We start from the raw sequence: 21,827 nt of genomic DNA on the forward strand, positions 1-21,827 counted from the left end.
CTATTTAAGTTGTATTATCGGGGTTACAGCTGAAAAGATACTATGGTGGTAAAGAGGATTTTTGCGTGATAAGAATTTATTACATTTTAAAACCATCACACTTTTAGAGTGGGCCATACTGTAACTGTAAACTTACATCATCTCAGCACTTATCAGACCTGACAGTTTAATATACCCGAGCACAAACTACTCATACCATCTGTTTTCATTAAAACAAAGACTTTAAATGTGAGCAAACATACACGTGTATTCAATATATCATTCCATGTTTAATTGGGTGTGAATTAAAAATTTCTGTTAAACATCTCTGCTATAGCATGTGTTACAGTATCTACAGTATTCATTTCAGACCAGATTTCTCAGTGAATTATCCCTTTAAATCCAGCTCATTAATAGAGATACCAAGTGTTATTCATACAAGTCTTTCATAGTGCAACTACAGGTGTATATGTGAACTTCATATTATTCATATCATTATACAAAACCACGTCGGTTCAGTCTATTCCAAGCAACGACATACACATACGAGTGTCATTTAAAACATAATTTCCATCAGAGGAACAAAGTGGAATTGTTTCATGTTCTACACAAATCTATAAAGCTATTTAAACACATCAAAAGCAAAGTTAGGTGAAAGATGTTCAAGGCACTTAGAATTATGTGAAGTGAATATACAGAAAAAAACATTGACAAAACTCCATATATATTAATCCCATATTGACACATTAGATCCAGCTGGGAATCAAGACAGATTCAGTGGTTGAAAAGGCACGTTTCTGTCTCAAACAAAGCAGTAAAAACCAAATCCTAGCAAACATTATGGGTTGCCATTCATCCATAAAGTGCATCACGTGACCCCTTTTCAGGCCTAGTTTGAGATGATTCAACATTAGCTGTTGTTACTTTACACTTCATTAACTCATCATCACAGCGAGAAAACAACAGCTGGTCAGCGCACATGTAAAACCTCTGCCTCTGTAGTTTTATTGACGTTTAAAAATATGGCTTTAGTGGATGATGTGTAGGCCTGGTAACAGTCTGGTGAGTGTTTCAGTCACCTTTGTCACCCAGTTAATCCTGAAATACCAGTATGATGGTTCTGCTTCTTATTTTCAATGGCATTCATATCTTGAAAACAAGGCTGTGTTGTTAAAATTAAACTTTTAGAACTGTGACTCATTAATCTCTCATATCATAACCTTTGGATTTACTTCAGGTTAATTAGCACCACGGTGATATAGCGGGGGGCTTCTTTCTGCATTACTCGACTGAAGCTGAGGTTCATCTTAAAATAAATAACTAAGTTCCTTAAAAGGTCAGTTGATCTTAAGTACAAAATACATCCTCTCCTACTTTCGCGGATAGTTTTGGTTTTATGTGCAGAGATTTTTTAGATGTCTGGCTGTAAAGTGTCTGCTTCCTGTCCCAGTGTGATGGAGGTCAAGGGACGTTACCTCCAGATGGCCCTGTCGAGGGGGATTATTTTTCTGTAGATGGGGGTTCCACTGACAACTGTCGTGTCGCACCAAAAACAAAATCCCATTCACTTATATTGTATCAAGATAAAGGGATAAATCACATGGGTTGATATCTTAAAGTCCTCAGCAGGTAAAACCAAAAGTATCTGCATTGCCACACACCACTAGGGGTGAGTAGAAAAATATGATGTTCTATCAAGTGGGTGAAATGATCTTTTAATTATACCTACATCACACCATCTCTGTAGACCAGTAGTCCAGGCCCAGTCAACACTTTTACATTAACAGGCAATGTGCCAATAGAGGTTAAATGTTGTAAATATTTATGGACTTAAATTGGCATAGTAAATGTGTAAAAGCAAACTGACACATGTGACAGGGGAATGACGTGATAGTGTACATTACATTCCTCAAGTTAGGCCACATTTCCTCGTCTCTCTCTCAGTGGAGTACATTACAGATATTAAGGTCTCTCCGGGGACTTAAACAGAAATCACACATGGCACTAGAACGTGAGGGAATCTAGACTTTTAGATGCAAACCGAAAGTGCAAATACAATGAAGTTTCTCAAGGTCTGCCTGTAGCCTCAATGAGAGTCAATGGCAGTACTAAGCAATGACATGGAAGTGCCTGCAAACACGAAGTTATCAGTCCTCTGTGACACCCACCTAATCACCAATGTGAAATCTGAGACATTTAATTTATCCAGGTTCTTTCCCTTATTTCAGTATCCACATGGGGGTGTTGTTTCTCTGGTTTCAGAAGAGGGCCTGCTGTCACAAGTAGCAAATCATAAGGTGATGCACGTCTGCAGAAACTGATGAGACAATGGTTCGAGTTTTCTGTAGATTGTCACAGTTGTGAATGTCTTCAAGTTATCTTTTTTTTTTGGTCAAGTTGCCAAACTTTGGCTTTGTGTCCAAAGGATCAATCTGGCGGCTGCGGTGCGAGGGTCAAAAGTGAACGAGCAGAGCTGAGAAATCCCCACACAGTTTAAGACAACTTAAACTCTGAGGTTTAAAGGAGTGGAGCCACGTAATGCCAGAAATAATCCTTAGTTGCACAAGGTCTTCAGAATGAAGTCTTCTGTATGGGCTGGATAAAATATCCCATGACCCATTGTAAAGGGGGAATATAAATGAAACAGGCTGCTGCAGGAAAAACTGTTCCCTTTTAACTTATATACAGATCTTGAGATAAAGGCTGCTTCCAATCCAACTCCAAGACTGGAAGGTGAAACAGCGGCTACAATATGGAAGGTGAAAAGGTGAAATGGGAGTTGTGGTGGGAGCAGGGAATGATTAGGGACAGGGCAGAAAAAGCAAACATAGGGTATGGAATAGCACTCAAACACAACAGGAGGGTAGAGTGGTCTGGTAGGGGAGGAGGAGATGAAGGACAAAGGGAAAATGGAGAAGAGGAGGTCCAGTGCTCATTGTTATTGTTCCAGCTTCTGGTGGTAAAGCTGAGTGACCTGGATGACCGGAGGCGAGGTGCTGAGTGAGGGCCCACACCAACAGGCGGAGGATCGCACCGGTTGGACTTCACACCTGCCACTGGAGAGAGGGAGGTCACAGCAGATTAAATGCAATGTGAGAGCTGTACGCCTCAGAAAACATCAAGCCAGCCAGACAGAGAGGATCCAAGAGGAAATGTACAGTACAGGACAGATGCTAGTATAGCTCAACTTGTCAGCCATCCTTACGGGAGGAGAGATACTGCATGTTATTAATGCCACAACACCGGCAAGTTACAGGTACAGGTCCACTGAAAACACAGCAGGAAGACAGGTTTTACCTCTGGCTCTCTCCTATCTCACAGTGCATGACAGATAACGGAAAAGTGGATACAGTAAAAGGAAATCCACATGATTTATGACAGAATCTGGGTTCTAAATCTAGTTTTTATAAGGACAAGCTAGAAGACAAGAAACCATCATGAAACATCAGATGATTCAAATAGCCATTTGTTGAATCAATTACTTCACAGCGTTCTGTTTTGAGATTTAGTGGTTTAGAATATTATGTCAGACAAGTTTTCAAACAGATGGTATCTATTAAATCTGTTTCACACAGGCTGATTTAATAAAGGGATTTTCCCTGTGCGTCAAAACACCAGATGAGGAGAGGGAGGAGGAAGACCTGAAATCCAACAACCTACAAAGCCCACATAGTGAGCCCACATCACCATGTGACAGAGAGTTGCTAACAGCATGTGTTAATCACATACAATGCAGGGGAGCAGTGTGACACAGCCAAAAGGTTTACAGAGCACAGAACACTGCAGTACAGTAAATACACACCATGAGTTGGGGACAGGTCATTTTCAGGACAAAATGTAAATCAATACTCCATACTTTACTTGGGTTCAATCATAGTAAGTAAGTAAGTAAGTAAATTTATTTATATAGCACTTCTCACAGAGAGGACTCACAAAGTGCTTCACAAGATAAAATATAAAAAATACAATAACAGAAACAATGCAAAATACACAAAAACAAATAAAAAGTAAAGTGCAGCATAGACTGTATGTTAATGATAGAAGACATGACAGCTCCTCAAAAGTGAAGCCACAACATCTCAATCGCCCCCTGGTGGCTGGCTACAGTATAGGTCGAAAACCTGGCCCCCTCTATATTAGTGGAGGGGACATGGCCAAACTAAAAAACAAAGTGCACGTCATTTCCGGATAAGTTTGATTTTGATTAATTATCTGATGCTATAAAAAGGTATTTTGACATCATGATTCAAGCTGTGTGTGCTCATCAGTGTGCTCGTGATCAATGGCGCCACTCATGAATGGGCTAACAGGTGTATAGGCGGGAACTCAATATTGCAGAGACTGCAACTGCGAAAAACTCTGGCTCCAAATGGCATCACCAGTGCAAGATGGCAGCAGCCGTATCCAGGATGTTTTTGCTTCATCTTTTGTACAGTCAGAGTAAGTGGAGACACATTGTCCATCTTTATATACAGTCTATGGGTTCCATATGTAACCTTCAATAAACCCAGGTATCAATAAAACCTGTTGGTCAGACTTGCACTCTGTAGGTGCAAGCGACCACCTGGGCATTGGCCAAAACAGTGACGTGACATACACGAGACTGAACATGACTGACCAGCATCGTATTAATAGAATGCTGAAAAATAAACAACAATCATATTTAGAATAATGTTGCCATCTGTAATGTTTCTATATTTCATTTGGACTATTGGCTCCATGACACTAACTAGCGTGCTGCTGAGATACCATTTTGTTGCAAAATCCAGCTGACACTATGAAGCAACCAGCAGCAGGTCCATGCTGCATAGCTGTGTTACAGCTAGCTGGCTAACCTTAGCTTAGGTTACAGTTAGCTAGCTGAAGTTATGGTACAATCCGTTCACCCATTGGCAATACGAAGCAATTAAAACATGTAAAGTTACATATGGAACCTTTAAAAATAATTTTATGCTCAACACTGTTCATATAAATAAGAATCTCAAGCCTTTGGTGTTAAAACACACTTCTTTCAAGTTCACTCCAAGTATCATCACTGTTGATGCGCAACCTCCTTTTTCATCTGGACACTTCTTTCAAGGTTTGTGTCCATTAGGCCACCATAGTTTAAAGAGATGGGACTTTGTGTAAGAGAAGATAAGATCTTCCCCTGATCATGTGCACTGAAAATGAACTGACCCCAACCTTGATAAACATCCTGACTGCAAGCACATTAAAGACAGTTTTGGGGTTTTGTAGAAGCCCATTGGACTCCTCAATAAAATGATGATGTAAACTTCAAAATGAAAATGTAATTCAACAATAGTAATATAAATTTCCACATATGTAAGAGTTGAGTAAAAATTTAAATGGAAATGCTTTAATCCTACTTCCTTTTTCACACACTTATATGGTTGTTTTATGACGATATTAAAATTAATTTAACTTTCAAAATTGTATCCCGCTGTACACTGGACAATATTCAATTGTTAAAGGTCCTATTGATCAGAACAAAAGAATACCTTGCAAATCTGTTTCAAAACATGTGCATAACAGAGGGATGAGTAAGACACAATTTGCAAACAAACTCCCTCACACTGTCCAACTTGCAAAAGAAATAAATTCATTACAGTGTTTCAATAACTAGACCTCCATCAAGCAAACAGTTTTGTGACAAACAGAAGCTCTCTTAAGTAGTAGTAGTAGTAGTGCTCCACAGGCCATTTCTAAACAGTTTTTGTAGTGTGGCATGCTGCTTTTTTCAGCTGGGGGGCCACTGCCATTGGGGAGTACCGTTGCCATGAGCGGGGGTACTTGGTCTGCAATGGTGTTTGAGTGGACGGGACATCCAGGTGGTATCCACATGAATCCCAGAACGAAAGGTTTCCCAGCAAAACAATGCATTGGAACAAAGTAATCAAAGTTATTCACTTCACCTGTCAGTGGTTTAAATGTTTTGGCTGACGGGCGTATAATGATAGTGAATTAACCACTTTAAAAAATGTTGGTCTGTGTGTCAGGTGCCTGACATTTGGTTACCACCTTGAACAAGGCTGGTGTCGTCAGTGATCAAGAGTCTTAGTGGTTGCCAGTTATTGTGGAAAGAACGGAAAAATGGCTGAGTTTGACTGCAAGCACCCAGCTTCACTCTGTTATAATTCCCAAGTGCTTAACGACAAAAGGAGGAGCGAGACCAAAGCGAATACTGGTTCAGCTTGTGCTTGTTAGAGTCAGCTGGAGGAGTTTCATGGGCTGGAAAGCCATGTCATGGTGGTGTTACTCATATAAGACATATCTATGTGGAAAATGTATACAGTTATTGTGGAATTACATTTTCATGTTAAAGTTTAGATAATCATTATATCAAAGTCCCCTATGGGCTCCCATAGTTTTCAAGTAAATCTAAATACAATACTCACTCGTCATATGTACAGCCAGTATGAAAGGAGGAACAATTAAAGCACAAATTAACTGCACATACAGCACCTGAGCATTGTATTAAGAGAAGACTTGAAAATAATAGGAAGTTGTGCTTCAACATCCTGATACCACAAAACAGGACACCTCCATTACAGTACAGTAGTTAAGAGTGGGATGCATGTTACTGAGAGGAGCAATATAAAAAGACAGTATGCCACAGTGTTAGCCTGCTGAGCTGGTATATGAAGTACCTCACATGTTATGGGGCTCTTTTCAGATTGGAGCAGCACTGCTGTGAAATGTGAGGGCAAAACAAACACAAGAGGAGAAGGGAAAACACTTTTAAAAAGCAAACAGATGTGACTGTGAACAAAATAATAGTAATAATAATGATGGCAATCACCTCTTCACTTTCAAATTCCTGAAATCTTTACAGATGTACAAGCCTATGAACAATTACAAGGCTTATGTGTTTATCCAGACATGTGCTTAAGTCCGAAAGTTTGGCTATCATTTGGGCATGAAATTCATCTAAGGAAACTTTGGGTAACGCATTTAATGACATTAGAAAGCCAGCAACATAACACAACCCATTATCAAGCAAATAGGATCAATTGCTGGAAATCAACACTTGTTCAAATGCTGCGTTCACACAGAATCAGGCAGATGGCAGATGGGCAACAACTTCTAGACGACACCTTGTTTCAACCCTTTGATACCTTAGGTAATTTCTTTTAAAAACATGGGAAGAAGGTAATGAGCAATGAAATGACCCACAAAATTTGCAAGAAACTTGCAGAGAGAGAAAATAAAAAACAAGAATGTTTAACTTTATAAGTTAAAAAACAACAAAAAACAAACAAACAAGAAAATGACCTAAAAATAGTGCTTAAAATTATAATAATTATGTAACAAAATTTTAAAATGTAACAGTGTTTTTTTTTGCAAATTGTGGGACATTCCCTACCAAGTTGCTCATTGCCTTTTTTTCCATGTTTTAAAAAGAAAACCAAATTCCTCCAACATTCAGCAGTTTAAATATTTGTAAAAGGCATCTGAAAGCAGCACAAGAAAAGTGATGTCGCTCCAGGTTTCAAAGGGTTAAAGGAGCTACATCATATCAGGATGCAAGCCCCGTCATGGAGAGCAACAAAAAGTTAAAATATTTTAACTTTAAACAACAGTGCTGTCTGCTGTCACCACTGCTGATATTCACTGCCAGCCTCACCTAATTTTACCGTCCTGCTCTTGTCACTAAAATGATATACAGTTTGTCATCTACCATCTCCCTGATTCCACGTGATAACATTACTTTTATGATGTTGCTGTACTGTCTGTATAAATTAGGATTATTTTCTGATCAGAACTAATAAATCAATGTGGTGCAAAAGCGGAGGCTGACAGCTGGTGAGGACTGATGAATGTAAAGAAATGTGATTAGTTTAGCGTTATATTTTTAAGATGAGAGGTGGAACTTGCAGCCGATAGCATGAGGGTTAAATCTGAAGTCTCAACAGGAGTAATGTCAGATTAGACAGACATCAGTTTGTGATACACAGTTGGGAGATCAACAATTACACCAGCAGAGGCCATGACTCATAACAGGCCGGTGGCACTGAATGTAACCCGGTATAACTAACTTGCATTTGCGTGTTTGTCCATGCACGTATAGCATGTCAGATTTTTTAAAGAGGGACTTTAACTTATTATTTTGCATTTTTGGTGAATGGATTAGAATACCTTTCCCAATCACAGACAGAAACAGAGTACAGGGTTTAAATGCCTTACCACTGTGCCTATTTCCTCCTATTTAAATTGATTAGGTGGTTGAGACTGAGACATGAAAAGCCCACATTGCTCAAGTTCACAACCACAGATAGTTGATTAGCCATGGTCTTATTTACAACTGAAGAAAGATCCAGGCTTGTTTACATTCATACATGTGATCATATTTAGCAAGAAGCTTCCAGGTTTTTCCGTCTGCTTTTGTTTGCCATGTTAATGTCCTGTTGATGCAAACTCAACACCTCCTCCATCTGTTTCACATTAAGTGCTTCCAGCAGCTAATGGGGCTTAATCCCTTTAATTCCCTGAAAGGCTTCGTTCGGAAACATGTTATGGAATAGTGGGGGGTTTTTTTGCATGCAGAGTACGAGTGAAATGTGAGCCATGACCAGGCCTTTGAAATAGCTGTATTAGTATAAGCAAAGGTCATAATGCATGAATGCCCTTCGGGTAACTGATATGGCATTCCACATTCACCACTTAGCCTTGACCTTATCCCCCAGAGTCACCTCTTAAAAGCTTTAGAACATTTACTTTTGGTGGCGGCGTAAACATGAATGGGAAAATATCACTTTATATAATTGGCTCTGTTTAAAATAGAGTGGGAAGTTAATATTACTTGAGAATGTTAATACTTAATCAGTGCTTGTTTGCAGGGCTTGACATTAACTTTTTTTTGCTCACCAGTTACTGTAGCTAGTGGTTTTCCAGTTACCAGCCAATCAGCATTTTTACTACCAACAAATTGTTGCTGGGGAATAAGTTTTTTTTTTATTTATTAAAGTTGACAATGGTGTGCTACAATTTACTTGAAGGAAAAGATATGCAACCCTTCTAAATTGAAATGATCAGAGTAAACACCCGAATCAAGACTATATAAAATGTAACACCATAGTCATTAAATATTGTGCTGTGGTAAGGTTGTGTGTTTCCATTTGTTTTGAAAAGACAGTAGAGTGAGTGTCAAAGACAGAAAAAATCATCTTGGTGGGGACTGAGGTCTTCAGTAATTGTTTTATCCTGTTCTGCTTTTGTCTCAAAAGGCTGCTTGAAAGCAGTGGAGATTAGAAGTTCATATTCGAGTTTTTTTTGGCATGGTGTCCATCTGGATGATGGTGTCTATTGAGGATCGGCATGACGAATGTGTTTCCATACCCTACAACTGCGGAGCACCGCAGACATACTGGGCTCATCTTGTACACAGCTCTCTCTCTGTTGCTGTTGAAACTGACTGACAGCCCACAGGCAGGTCCTCAAGCTCCACTGTTTCATTTGAGCTCGCCACAGAGTAACGCACTCACACGTCCATCTATTTGTTGTGGTGGCCTCAGCACATGGTGCTAACTGTGGACAGCTACATGTGTCCGAGTTGGAACTCACGCTTGTGAACTTTGGTTTCGCATTACCTGCATCAACCTACATATCGTGATTCTGCTCTTGCCTGTGTGCACAGACTGTATCTATAACACCTGCCAAAGTGTCTAGTAAGAATTACTGTGTTGCATGCCACTGCCAAATTTTACCCCCACCTGGCAGGTGCTAATTTGAGCCCCCCTTATTTGATAGAACACGTAGTTGTGTGAACTGTGTTTGGTCTCTGCATTTGTGGCATCTGCTGGTGCATCATATTCACTACTGTGCGTAGTGTGTGTTTTTTACCCAGTGTCATCAGGCACATCTTGATCAGCCTCTGCAGCAGACGACTCCACATCTGCATCTGCATCTGCACTGCTCTCACTGCCCTGAGCTGACAGACCGCACAGAGACTCTGGGCTCAGACACTCGCCACTGGGACAGACAGACAGGGACACACACAGCCAGGTGGTTGTCATTTACTCACAAGATTTCTTGCTATTTTAGAACTTGTTTGTGGATCTTAATTACTACAGTCTTCTGCCTGAGACCCAGCACATGGTGTGAACCAGATGTGACTTACATATAAATGCATGTTGTACTTTGTAATTTGTTACACATGTGTCTAGCCCTCCTTCTGATATCTTGCATTTATGTGTGTGTGTGTGTCAGTGCATGTCTACTGACTTGATATGTTTCTCCAGTAGCAGGATGGCTTGCTCCCTCTCCTCCAGTCTCCTCTTCAGGGAGGCAATCTCCTTCTGCTTCTCTAGCAGCTCCTTCTGGAGACGATAGTTGCTCTCCTCCAGAGTCTCACAGAACGCCTGGAGGGCGGCAGCGACAGAGAAAAGAAGAACTAAAAACATTTGCCAACAGTAAAAACAAAGTTGTGTGCGGGGACAAACCCTCAGACATCAGAGAATGAGACAAGGATAACATTTCCAGATGTTGGAACAAATAAACCCAAAGCAGGCTGTGTTTATCTCAGTAAGTGTCTTTAATCTGTAATTTAATAGTAAGTGTCTGAAAACATGTCCAGGTGAAATCACACAGGTGGGCCAGTTGGGGGAGGGGGGGGGGCAACCTTTACTGGCATCAAAGAGGACTGATATTTGCCTTGTTGACTGCCATCGTTCTATCAGCAAATAAGGTCACATTCACTGATGGCAGTAGCCGATGTTTTTCTGCTTTGTCACTTAAATTTTGCGCTTTTAACGTTCTCATGATGTGTTAAATGTAAATCTTGTAAAATGTCGTTTTTGGCGAGAAACTCAAAATAAATAAATTTGTTTGAAGGAGAAATTAGTTGTTTTCAGGGCAACATAAAATAAATATTACTCCATAACTTTAAAACAGTTCCATTTTTTTCATAATTAAGATTCCTTTTTTATCTGGCACAAAAGGGAAAATAAATAACAACAAAAACAAAATAAACAACAATAAAAGACATTGGTGTCGGCTATCGGCCAAATCGTTATTTCAAATATCAGTTTCAGCCCAGGATTTCAAAATCGTTGCATCCCTAGTGAAAACATTTCCACATGCAGGAAACTTCAACAAATAAACCTACAGACCCACTGTGTTAATCTCGGTCCATGTCTTTAATCTATAATTAACTGTATTATATTTACAGCTTCCAAATGTCAGTCTGGAAACATGTCCAGGTCAAATTAGGAAGGCTATTTTACAAGCATAGCTGTAGGGGTCAAGCGAGACATGTTTATTGCCTCCTGTAATGGGAGTGAGTACATCCTTGCATCACCAAATGCCATCCAGCTATTTTATGGCCCTGTAAAATTTAAAACCCGGGGGGTCATTTTAAATGCTTAAGTACCCTATGGTACCTGAGGTTTGGCAGTGACTTGAAAATGATACTTCATACCATACTTAATTTTGAATATAAACACTTAGTAAAAGCGTCAGTGTGTAATGTGGTCTTAAGTAGGGCTGTCACGATCATGGATTTAGTTGCTAAAGTTAGTACATTACATTTTGTTTACAATTACTGTCACACAAATATTTGTAATATACGATTTCATTCTCTGTTTTTATACATTTTATGCCACACAGCGGTGCTGTTGTGTTCGATGTTGCGACTAGACCTAAATCCAGGCTAATTTCAATGCGGAGAGTTTGCTCTCTCTGCTGTTGCTAGTCAGCTTTTTAGTCAGCTTGTAATGTTATCCCCACCACTCAAGGTCACCATCTTTTTCAGCTGCCTATTCCACCTGTAGAGACTGATCTCTGCTGACCTGGCTCATCTCAAATGAGCCAATTATTCAATACCCGGTCTTACTAAAATGACAAGATCCTGTTTAAAGGTGGGCAGCACAAAAACACATTCATGTACATCAGGGTATCTGCAGGTTTCAGTAAGTTAAATTTAAGACTTTTTAAGACCTTTTTAATGCCACCTTGAATGGAATTTAAGACCGAAAAAACTATAAATATAAGCGATGGTTGGGGGATCCCGCTGTTCTATAACCAGTGCTTAATTTGTAAAATTAGAAGTGGGGGAACACTTTTTTAAGCAGCACCAGAGCCGCTTCACTGCGCAACTCCGAATGGAATAGTTGTGACATCTAGTGTTGTCACGGTACCAAAATTGGGACCCACAGTACAATACCAGTGAAAGTATCACGGTTCTGAGTAGTATCACGATACCACAGCAAAAATGAGGCAGATGTGTCTTTTGTCATTTATAAAAAGATAAATCACTTTTCTATAATACATCAATGATATTTCAATGGAATAAATTACTTATTGACTTATTCATAGAAAAACAGCATGAATAAGTGATTAACATAGGGGGGATTGAAATAAAATAAATAAATAAAATAAAAATCAACCAGCCACCCTCCTCCCCTGACAAGTAAAGAACAGTCCCTAAAGTACGGTGAGGTTTGTGGGCCGTTACCTGCCACAGAGAGAAATGTGAACGGCAGTCATGACGCCAACAAAAGAGGAAATTAGGCTACCGGATCTGGGGTCGGATTTCTCTGTCGCCGCCAGTAAGCCGTTATTTTGCGCCGCAGAGCCGCCATAGGCTATTTGACCACCGTATTCCTGTCTGTGACCCCCGTTCAACCCACAACCTGCATGATTCGCCTTTCGCTTCTGCTGCTGGTTGAAATCTGTACTCACACAGCGTGCTGAATGATTTATTTTGCTGGCACAAAACTATTTTTAGTCGCAAATGCGAGTAAAATGCTCGCAAGTAGAGCTCTGTGGAAAACAAATCACTGCCGACAAGTAAAAAGTCATAAATAATAACTTTCAAACAAACCACTACAGCAGCATATTGAGTGCCAGGTGGCCAGCGCGCACCGTTAAGCCCTTTTCACACAGCGCGCGCAAAGCGCAGACCTCCGCCGACGAACCCATTCATTGTGTATGTGCTACCGCCAGCGCGCGCCGTTATTGGACGGCGCATGGATACTCACAGAAAAGTGCCGCGAGAATAAAAAAAGAAAAGAAAGAAAGTCAGATTAAATATTCCTTCTGCAACAATTTTAAGACCTTTGAGTAATGAATTTAAAACCAATTTGAGACATTTCTCATGAATTTAAGACATTTTCAGGCCTTACTTTTAGATACATGAATTTAAGACTTTAAGACTTTTCAAGGATCTGCGGGTACCCTGTACATGAGCATGCATACTTCACACGTATATGCATACTTACTCTGCTCTCCTCCAGACTATCAAAAGGCCCAGGTGGGTCATCCAGACACAGAAACTCTCTCACTGCCAGGCTGTAAAGGAGAATAAAGAGTAGGACATGAATTTGTGCGTGTTTCTATGGTTGTTGTTTTTGAACAGGCTAATAAAAAATACTTTTTTCAGGTGATCAGGTGATGCAGGCACAAAACAAGTGAACGATATGACAGGGACAGCACTATATGGAAGACAAGACAGATGTAAAATAACAACACAAAACACAGGTATATTGGTATAATGTATGTTGACGTTGTTGAGTGGTATTCTGTGTTTGTTGGTGTGTGTGTTGATGAAGTAGTAAAGAGGGGAGTTAGAAGGAGTTCTAATAAATAATACTTAAATATAAAGTAGGAATTATCAGTTATCAGGTGGGTGCTTTCCAAAGCATAGTTTGCACAAAAAGGCTAAACGGTTCCATTTAAATATAAAAAAGTTGCACGATTATGTCACGTACCAGTTGGCAATGTCCTTGTGTGCAACCAAGTTTTGCATAAAGGCCTGCAGTCCCAACTGTCTGTCTTCCAGGAAGTCGCTGTCATAGTTGTCTTTGAACCACCGCTTGGGAGGCAGCGAGAGCCGGAAGCCTGGGAACATCTCCTTCAGCTAGAACACACACACACACACACACACACACACACACAGTACAGACTGAGTATCACATGATATCTCTCATACAGTTACAGTGAAAGAACACTATCCAGTTTTAAAGACAAAGCGTAGTGACAAAAGTGACAAAGAACAAGACAGAGTACACGCTGCTGCTCCCTGAAGCACTCACACTATGTTTCTGCATTACACGCCCAGATCAAATAAGTTGTTAAGCAAATCAGCTGTCTTACAATCTATAACCCTTACTAAAACAACCACACTGACTACTATTATTCCGAATATGACGATATTCTGAAATTGATTTGGGTGATGTAAACAGCATTTTCCATTTGGATATTCCAAGTCAGGCCTTTTCCGAATAAAACATTATCTTATTAAGACGTGGAAAATGCCAGTATTATTCAGGTTTTAGTGGCATTCTTTGGACATGTATACAGTGCTTTAAGCACAAAGCAGCTCGCCAACAGTTTGCAAGGCTGGTGTAGAAATGCATGCCCAAAAGAAAAGCCCACATTTCTGGTCGTAAGAAGAAACACACCTACTTTTAAACACCATGAAAGACTTAGATATCAACAGGGTTTTTGGATATGCGTAAATATTGCAACACCGACCCAAGTTTTTTCTTATTTTTGTTTTAAAGAGATATCTTAAAACATGTTTATGATAGATTCATGATGCGTTCTTAAACCCCAGAATAGTTTGTATGTGTGTTCTTGTAATGATGAATCCCTTTGTCTTGTAAACTGACAGCACATGCCAGTTGATCCTAATTAACACAGTCAAACGCCCCACATATCCTCATAAAAGGGCATGACTGTGTGCATTCACAGAAACCGAAAAAGCCAAAGAAAAGTTGAGAGAATTAAGTCAAGAGTGCCCAACCGCACGCAGGTCTGAAGACGGTAACGCACTGGACTCCAAACATTAAAAAAAAAAAAAAAAAAAAAATCTGTTATGAATTGGGGGACTAATGTGCAGAACGTGAACACCAAACCAGCTGTCATATTTAATAGCATCAGGAGCGGATAACAAAGTAAGATTGTATGTACTTTTTTTTTAAGATGCACGGGATGCTAAAAATCTGCGGTAATCAACCACCCGACCGGCAAACTGCAAACTGTGTGTATTACAGTAGCACAACTGTCAGGACCCAGGACAGAGACGAGTGCCACGGCATGCTTCAAAGTGTGTATGTGTGTGTTCAGAGGGAGACAATGAGGGGGCAGAGAAGGTGAAAGTGGAAAATTTCATGCAATATTTTAGTAAATTATTATTAATTTATTTCAAGCGCTACTTTGTCACTTTTTATCCTGCCTGCCCGAACAGCCTGTGATATTTTCTGGTGTGATTAATTACTAATTATCAGATGGACTCCACATCCTCTTCCATGGTCTATTAACATATAGACACATGATGTGAACTGAAGTGTTAGTGCAGCGTTTATTCTAAAAGTGCCATTGTTTCTTAAAATAATCGAAATAATTACCAAAAAATATTAAAAACTATAAAATATTATTGTAATATAAATCTTATAATATTATACAACTGTAGAATTGAAGAAAACCTAATAACCAATTATGCTGCATAAACATGTCAGCACAAAATGTATTGCTCCTGAGTGTGCGTAAACTCTGTGTTCCCTAAAAACAGACAATAATTAAGAAAGGTTAATGAATGAGGGCCCATTGTCTTTTTCAGAATAGGGGCATAAAAACAAATTATTTTGTGCACGTGAAACGTAGTCATTGTAAGGGTGTCACATATAATCACATTTTCACATCTGACATGAGCTTTAATTTTAAAGATCACAATTTAATTCATCTTTTTTTTTTTTTTTTAAAATAAAAAATACAATCATTTATTTCAGATGACACATTAGCTCAGTTTGGCTACTTGTAAGGCTCCCTCCAAAAATACTCATACAAAAACACTACAAATATAAAAGTCACGCATGTAAAAAAAATTAGAATCTAAGACAAAAAATAATGTACACGTTAAAATAGAGTGATTAAAATACAACAGATAAAATATAAAATACAGGTATCAGACACTTAATTTTTAATGCTTTTTAAAGATAATCTTTAACCAAATTTAAGGCTGACTTTTGGACAAATCCTCTTTTTATTTTTCAAGCATTGTAGGTAAGTCTAAAGGTAAGCAGTATATACGTAATCCTGTGTGTTCTACATAGGAATACAGTTATTAAAGTGAGTTAGGGCGGCACGGTGGTATGGTGGTTAGCACTGTCGCCTCACAGCAAGAGGATTGCCGGTTCGATCCCGGGTGTGGGAGCCCTTCTGTGCGGAGTTTGCATGTTCTCCCCATGTCAGCGTGGGTTCTCTCCGGGCACTCCGGCTTCCTCCCACAGTCCAAAGACATGCAGATTGGGGACTAGGTTAATTGGTAACTCTAAATTGTCCGTAGGTGTGAATGTGAGTGTGAATGGTTGTTTGTCTCTATGTGTCAGCCCTGCGATGGTCTGGTGACCAGTCCAGGGTGAACCCTGCCTCTTGCCAGATGTCAGCTGGGATAGGCTCCAGCCCCCCCATGACCCTCAAGAGGATGAAGCAGTTAGAAGATGAATGAATGAATGAGTGAGTTAGATTTGTCTACATTTTGCCAACAGGCAAGTGAAGGTATGAAGTTTAAAAAAAAAAAAACAGTATTAGTTTCGGTTTAAAGATTTGTAACTTGGACTTCATACAGAAGAACTTGACTCCACTGACAAAAAGAAATTATAAGATAAATGATGTTAGATAAAATGTTTATGGCAATTAAGACCTAAATTAAGACTATTTAAAGACTTTTAAGGCCTAATATTTATCAAATAGAATTTACAATGTTTTAAGACTTTTAAGAACCTGCAGACACCCTGTGCAAAATGAATGTAGACTTGTCGCACTGGGCTGGTACCATTCTGCTGTCAAGTAAAGCTGGACTGACGCAGAGATATATATAAAAATAATCTTAAAATCAGCTTGCCAGCTATTTTGCTGGTTCTTAACCCTTTACCCCTGAGCTCCAGCTGACACTTAGTGTGACAATACTCAACAGCAAATAAGATGTACAGAACTCTGTGTTTCAGTGTATAGCACAGAAGAAGGAGTAACATCTCTGGAAAACCTTAAAGTACATTGGTTTGGCGTTCTCTCCTCATAAACTGTTCCCAGTCATGGGAGCTGGGAAAAATAACATACGTTTCCTCTACTGATAACCCTTGTATCACCCCTAGCCTGTTTCTAAAATTTGCTTGTGCTCTTTAATAAGTACTAAAGTTGATCATTTGCTTTGTACTGTAGGTAGTGCTTTACGTTGAAGTCATTGTTGTTTTCTTTTAAAGAGGAATTACTAAATACTGCCAAATGCTTTTGTTGCTTAAATGTCCTGACGTAACTCTTCCGTCCATTATCCTGCTGACTGCCTCCACTGGAGCCTTCAAAGTCAATCATGGCTACCTCCATCGCTACCTCCATCTCTGCCTTTACATCTGATGTAAACATTGTTTTGTGATTTGATAATCCTCAAAACAGATGTATGCAAATTAAGACAAAGCAATGTTTGGCTGCATGTAGTCAGCTTTGGCAGTTTGAGAAAACTGATGTCAGTTTTCTCATCAGGAGGTCAGTTGTAAGCACACATACTCGACATGGTGGCCCAAGCCATGAGCACAAATGCTTTGTAAAGCAATGCTGGATAAGGTCCAAACTACTACACAAGCTATGTTTGGTGCCAGCCACACCGTGTGGAGGCAGCGCTGCATATTGGAAACCTGATCATGTGTTTACTATGCCTGATATCTATGCTGTTGTTTAGATTCGGCTACAAGTGAAAATAACTGTAACTGCTTAAACATTTCCAGACAGTTAAATGCTTGACCTCTGCAGTAACAGTACATGCACGGCAGAAGACCATCACGCACAGTGTGAACATTACAGTGGCCTCTGTGGAAAAGCCACAGGAATGGAGGAAACGATGTCCACACACCCCTCTCTGTCCTCTCCCTCCTTATTGAATGCATAGACTGTATAAAGGGCTGAATGTAGGGTGTTACCGTCTCCTGTCTTTCCATTTTGCTTGCCTGGGGTTACTATGTCTGAATTAGTATATGGTGCATTTCAGTAATAGGTTTTATCAATATTTTGCAGGCCTACAAAGATAACTCTCGCTTGTTTGTTACAGCTTTCAAGTGTTCTTTTTCCCCATAGATTGTCATTACACGGTTTAAACTTTTTTTTCCTTTTGTAATCTGTGACCATACTGTCCTTCCCGAAACCACGAGAGACCTGTCCCCCTAGTTGGCTCAGGCCTGTTGGATATTTGGGAACAGAGGGTTTCTTTGTGTAGCTCTAATCACTTCCACTGTGTACTCAAAAACAAAAGAATGCATGCTGAAAGCAGGATGGTCAAAAACAGTGTCTGCAAACAGATGATCACAAAAAAAGTAAAAAAAAAAAAAGCTTCAGATAAGCCTGAGATTTGGGACAGCCCATACTTTTCACACGAACATGCATAAGCAAACTTATGTACATTACACACCCAAACCCACCTTGTCATTGAGTCTGGAGAAGTCTGTGTACCTTCTAAAAACAACCCAGCTCTCATCTGGAGTCTTCTTGACCAGGACTTTAAATACCTGCAGCAGGGATAAGGCAACACACAATCGTGCAAACGTATGGTAATAAAACTCTGTGTACTGACTACATGTTGGCAGTAGACTTTACGTCTAGTATGCATTACAGTGTGCTTGTTCTCAGTGAGCATGTCTATCCCCTTTGGTAAAGTGTAGTTCTTTACCGTAACTAGGCAAACTGATAAACAGGTTGACATGCTGCCAACCTACATGTCAATTTGGGGTAAATAACATAATTTTCTAACTTTAATAAAAGTACTTAGCTGCCACAGACACACAAGTTCAAAAAGGTTGTCATGATATGCTGATTTCCTGGTTTCATACCGTGAACTTAGCCCTCTCCTCCATGACCTCATACCCGAGCACAGTCGGGGTAATAGGCCTCTCCTCTCCTTGCTGGCTCCCAGCAGGATCCGATATAGAGCGGGGACAGCTGGAGTACTCCACAGAGGTGTCCAGAGTCCCGTTTACCCTGGCCCGTACCACAGGGCTCTGGAGGGGTGGTGGTGTCCTGCTCCGGCTGCCTCTGTCCACGCAGCGAGATTGGCGCTGGGAGCCTAATCCTCCACATCCTCTTCCATGGTCCTCCCCGGCTGAGGAGGTGGAGACGCTTCCTAGTGATGAAGCTCGCTGTGGCCGTCTCAGCTTGCTGCTACCCCCTGCTCTGTCCAAGGGCACAGGGACAGGCACAAATGGTGATGCCATCTTCCTGAGCTGCGTGCTCCTGCCCCACCACCACACTAAGGTCCTTCACAGTGACACCACCTTGCTTCAGCGACGCTGTGATGATGAAATGAAGCCGTAATGCTCACCCTGAGGGGCTGACCAAGACTCTGTCGAATAAATAAAGAATAATTAGGTATGTTCATTGTATTCATCATAATCAAAACTGACTGTAAGCTTCCCTAAATACAGGCTGAACAATCAGGATCCTCAGATTTCTTTTAAACGTACACCAATGCAGCAGAATCTGTCATCAAACATTATCCTGAAGTAAGGGTACCAGACTGTGAGGGCAGATGAATTATTGACAAGAGCCACATGTCGTTCATAATTTATGGATTTGTACATTATGTGTAAAATTCATGATGGAAAAAGCCTGTGAACATTTGTAGATAATCAGTGTGTAAGATCAGCTTGTCAATTGCTTTGGTTTTATCCGCCTGTTAAAATAGGAGCCTCGCTGCTCCCAGAGAAAACTGCAAAAAGAAATGAACCATGATGTTTTACAAAAGGTAGAGAAACCTGCATGTTGGATTTCATGGCAGAGTGGCCCTGAGATTGATTCCTGCTACCTGCCTAACATGTACACATTAAGTCAGCATCAGTGGATCTTAGAGAAGTCAGCCCTGTGCCTCTGTATGACAACAAATGAAAATCCCAATTACAGGCTCGTAATACACACTTCATTGTCAAAATATAAAAGTCAATGTCATATCAAGGCCAGATGGCTAAAGACAGAAACACATGGAAACAACACAGGGAAACAGTAAGGATAAACAAGTATACACGAGGAGATAAAATGACTGTGATGATTATTCATTGCTCTTGCTGCTCACTCACTCTTGGCTGACTCGTAAAGCTATTTTGGTGCGCTTAAAAAACATGACGAAAGAGCTGGGACCTGGACCAACATGACATCAAAACACTGGCTGCCTTATATCCTGCTTTAATAAAACGTTACTAATAAATCACGTGTTTTTTTTTTACAGCCAAGCAGCTAATGATGTTGCCAGCGTTTGGTATGTGAAGTTAGCAAGCGAGCGAGCTAACCTAATTTCGATGGATGACGTCCTTTTATTGAGCAGTACGAGCTCCCTCATCAGAATGTGGCGATTTAACGTTAGTTAGTTAGTAGATCGTTGCACTGTTCTCGGTTCAGGCACAACTGCTGGCTACAATGGCTTTAATTTACAGTTAACGTAGGTAACATAGGAAATACTGTAAATGAAGCAACCACAAGGCAAACCGGTTTAAATTAAACAACATTTCAGTCACTGAAACAGCTGCTGCTATAGCTAACGTTAGCTATGCTACCTACAGTTGCACCACTGCAAACAAAGTAGGCTAACTGACATTATGTCAAAATGAGAGCGGTTTGTAATATGAGATTAAAGCCGAATTGAGTAGCAACTCCTAATAATTTCTTTGACGTCTACTTTTGTTTTCTTTTGCGTATTTTGCCAATGATACATAAGGAAACGCTAAATCCACACATTTCCGGACGGCGTTTGGCGTGTGCTCCACATCATAAGGCTATCACATTACCTTCACGTTAGCTCGTGAGCTAGGACGGGCAGCCCGTGTGGACAAAGCTAGTGTGACGCAAGATGACGATGACTTTCGCTTAACTTACCGCAGGAGGCCAGTACCCGTCTCCTTCATGAAATAATGTGATTATACTCATAAAGTCCGATTGTCCTGTAGCCGTTAATCCACTGCATTATCTCCTCCCAGGTCCGGTTCATGTTAGCGCTACTGACAGACTACGACGGGTGCAGTGCTCTCAGGTAGCCAGCTGAGGGCGCTGTATGTGGATGATATTGAGCAGCAATAATTCAGCAGCTAAATAGCAAATGTCACTTTGGGAAGAACAGGACTGGTGGTGGCTGTCACTGCTTTCCATGGTTGGTTGGAGCATCACATGCAGTGTTAGTTCTTCATCACCCTCACTCTTTACACTTTCCTTAAAGGAAATTGTCAATACATAGATACGAATTCCTCAGTTTTGATGTGTTTTATTGATGCTTCAAAAGGTTTTGACCAGGTCAATCATTTTAAGTTATTTGTCAAAATGAGTCACAGAGGGGTACCCAAATGTATTGTGAGAATTCTGTCTTACTGGTATGCCAACCAGTCAATGCAGGTTAAATGGGGTCATTGTGTCTCTGCTCCTTTGGGGGTCAGGAATGGAGTCAGACAAGGTGGACTCCTTCCACCAATTATTTTTAATTTGTATGTTGATGATCTGTCTAACAGCCTGAAAACCTGTAACACTGGGTGTATGATAGGCAATACTTTGGTGAACCATATTATGTATGTGGATGACATTGTGGTCTTTAGTCCCTGCAGTGCTGGTCTCCAGCAGCTTCTTAATGTCTTCTCTGAATATGGTGTTGTCCATGACATGAAGTTTAATGAGTGTGGTCATGATCTATAGAACAAAAGAGGACAAATGTCTAATGTTTCCTCCATTCAAATTGTCAGATAATAATTTGAAAGTAAATAGTAAAGTATCTTGGACATTTCTTCACAGATCAGTTGAAGGATGACCAAGATATTTACAGGCAATGCCGTGCTTTATATACTCAAGCAAATAGTTTGCTTCGCAAGTTTGGTGCTTGTACAGAAAGA

General features: G+C 40.2%; 1 protein-coding gene across 5 annotated transcripts; it reads right to left on the minus strand.

The window, feature by feature from the left end:
* Positions 1-249: 249 nt before the first annotated feature.
* On the minus strand, positions 250-20,973 carry snx16 (sorting nexin 16). Of its 5 annotated transcripts, none has more exons than XM_050057326.1 (9): positions 20,830-20,973; positions 18,798-19,306; positions 18,390-18,476; positions 13,689-13,837; positions 13,200-13,269; positions 10,204-10,340; positions 9,823-9,951; positions 6,630-6,667; positions 2,898-3,035 (listed from the first exon to the last, which is right to left on the minus strand). In XM_050057326.1, exons 2-8 carry the CDS (start codon positions 19,176-19,178, stop codon positions 6,652-6,654), a joined length of 969 nt encoding a protein of 322 aa, XP_049913283.1. In that variant the 5' UTR covers positions 19,179-19,306; positions 20,830-20,973; the 3' UTR covers positions 2,898-3,035; positions 6,630-6,651. The 5 variants fall into 5 exon arrangements, with proteins under 5 accessions (XP_049913280.1, XP_049913283.1, XP_049913281.1 ...); XM_050057324.1 differs by having other exon boundaries at positions 6,630-6,670; XM_050057327.1 differs by having other exon boundaries at positions 2,899-3,035; positions 6,635-6,667.
* Between the last annotated feature and the right edge of the window lie 854 nt (positions 20,974-21,827).

The sequence above is a fragment of the Epinephelus moara genome, chromosome 11 (genome assembly GCF_006386435.1).
Source record: "Epinephelus moara isolate mb chromosome 11, YSFRI_EMoa_1.0, whole genome shotgun sequence".
NCBI classification, from domain to species: domain Eukaryota; kingdom Metazoa; phylum Chordata; class Actinopteri; order Perciformes; family Serranidae; genus Epinephelus; species Epinephelus moara.

Excerpts from the sequence above, each read along its gene's own strand:
- snx16 (XM_050057323.1), bottom strand. The coding sequence starts at position 19,178 with ATGGCATCACCATTTGTGCCTGTCCCTGTGCCCTTGGACAGAGCAGGG. Across the intron at positions 13,838-18,389 it reads TCTCCAGACTCAATGACAAG|CTGAAGGAGATGTTCCCAGG; the intron begins GTGGGTTTGGGT and ends TGTGTGTTCTAG. Across the intron at positions 9,952-10,203 it reads CTACTGGAGAAACATATCAA|TGGCGAGTGTCTGAGCCCAG; the intron begins GTCAGTAGACAT and ends TGTCTGTCCCAG.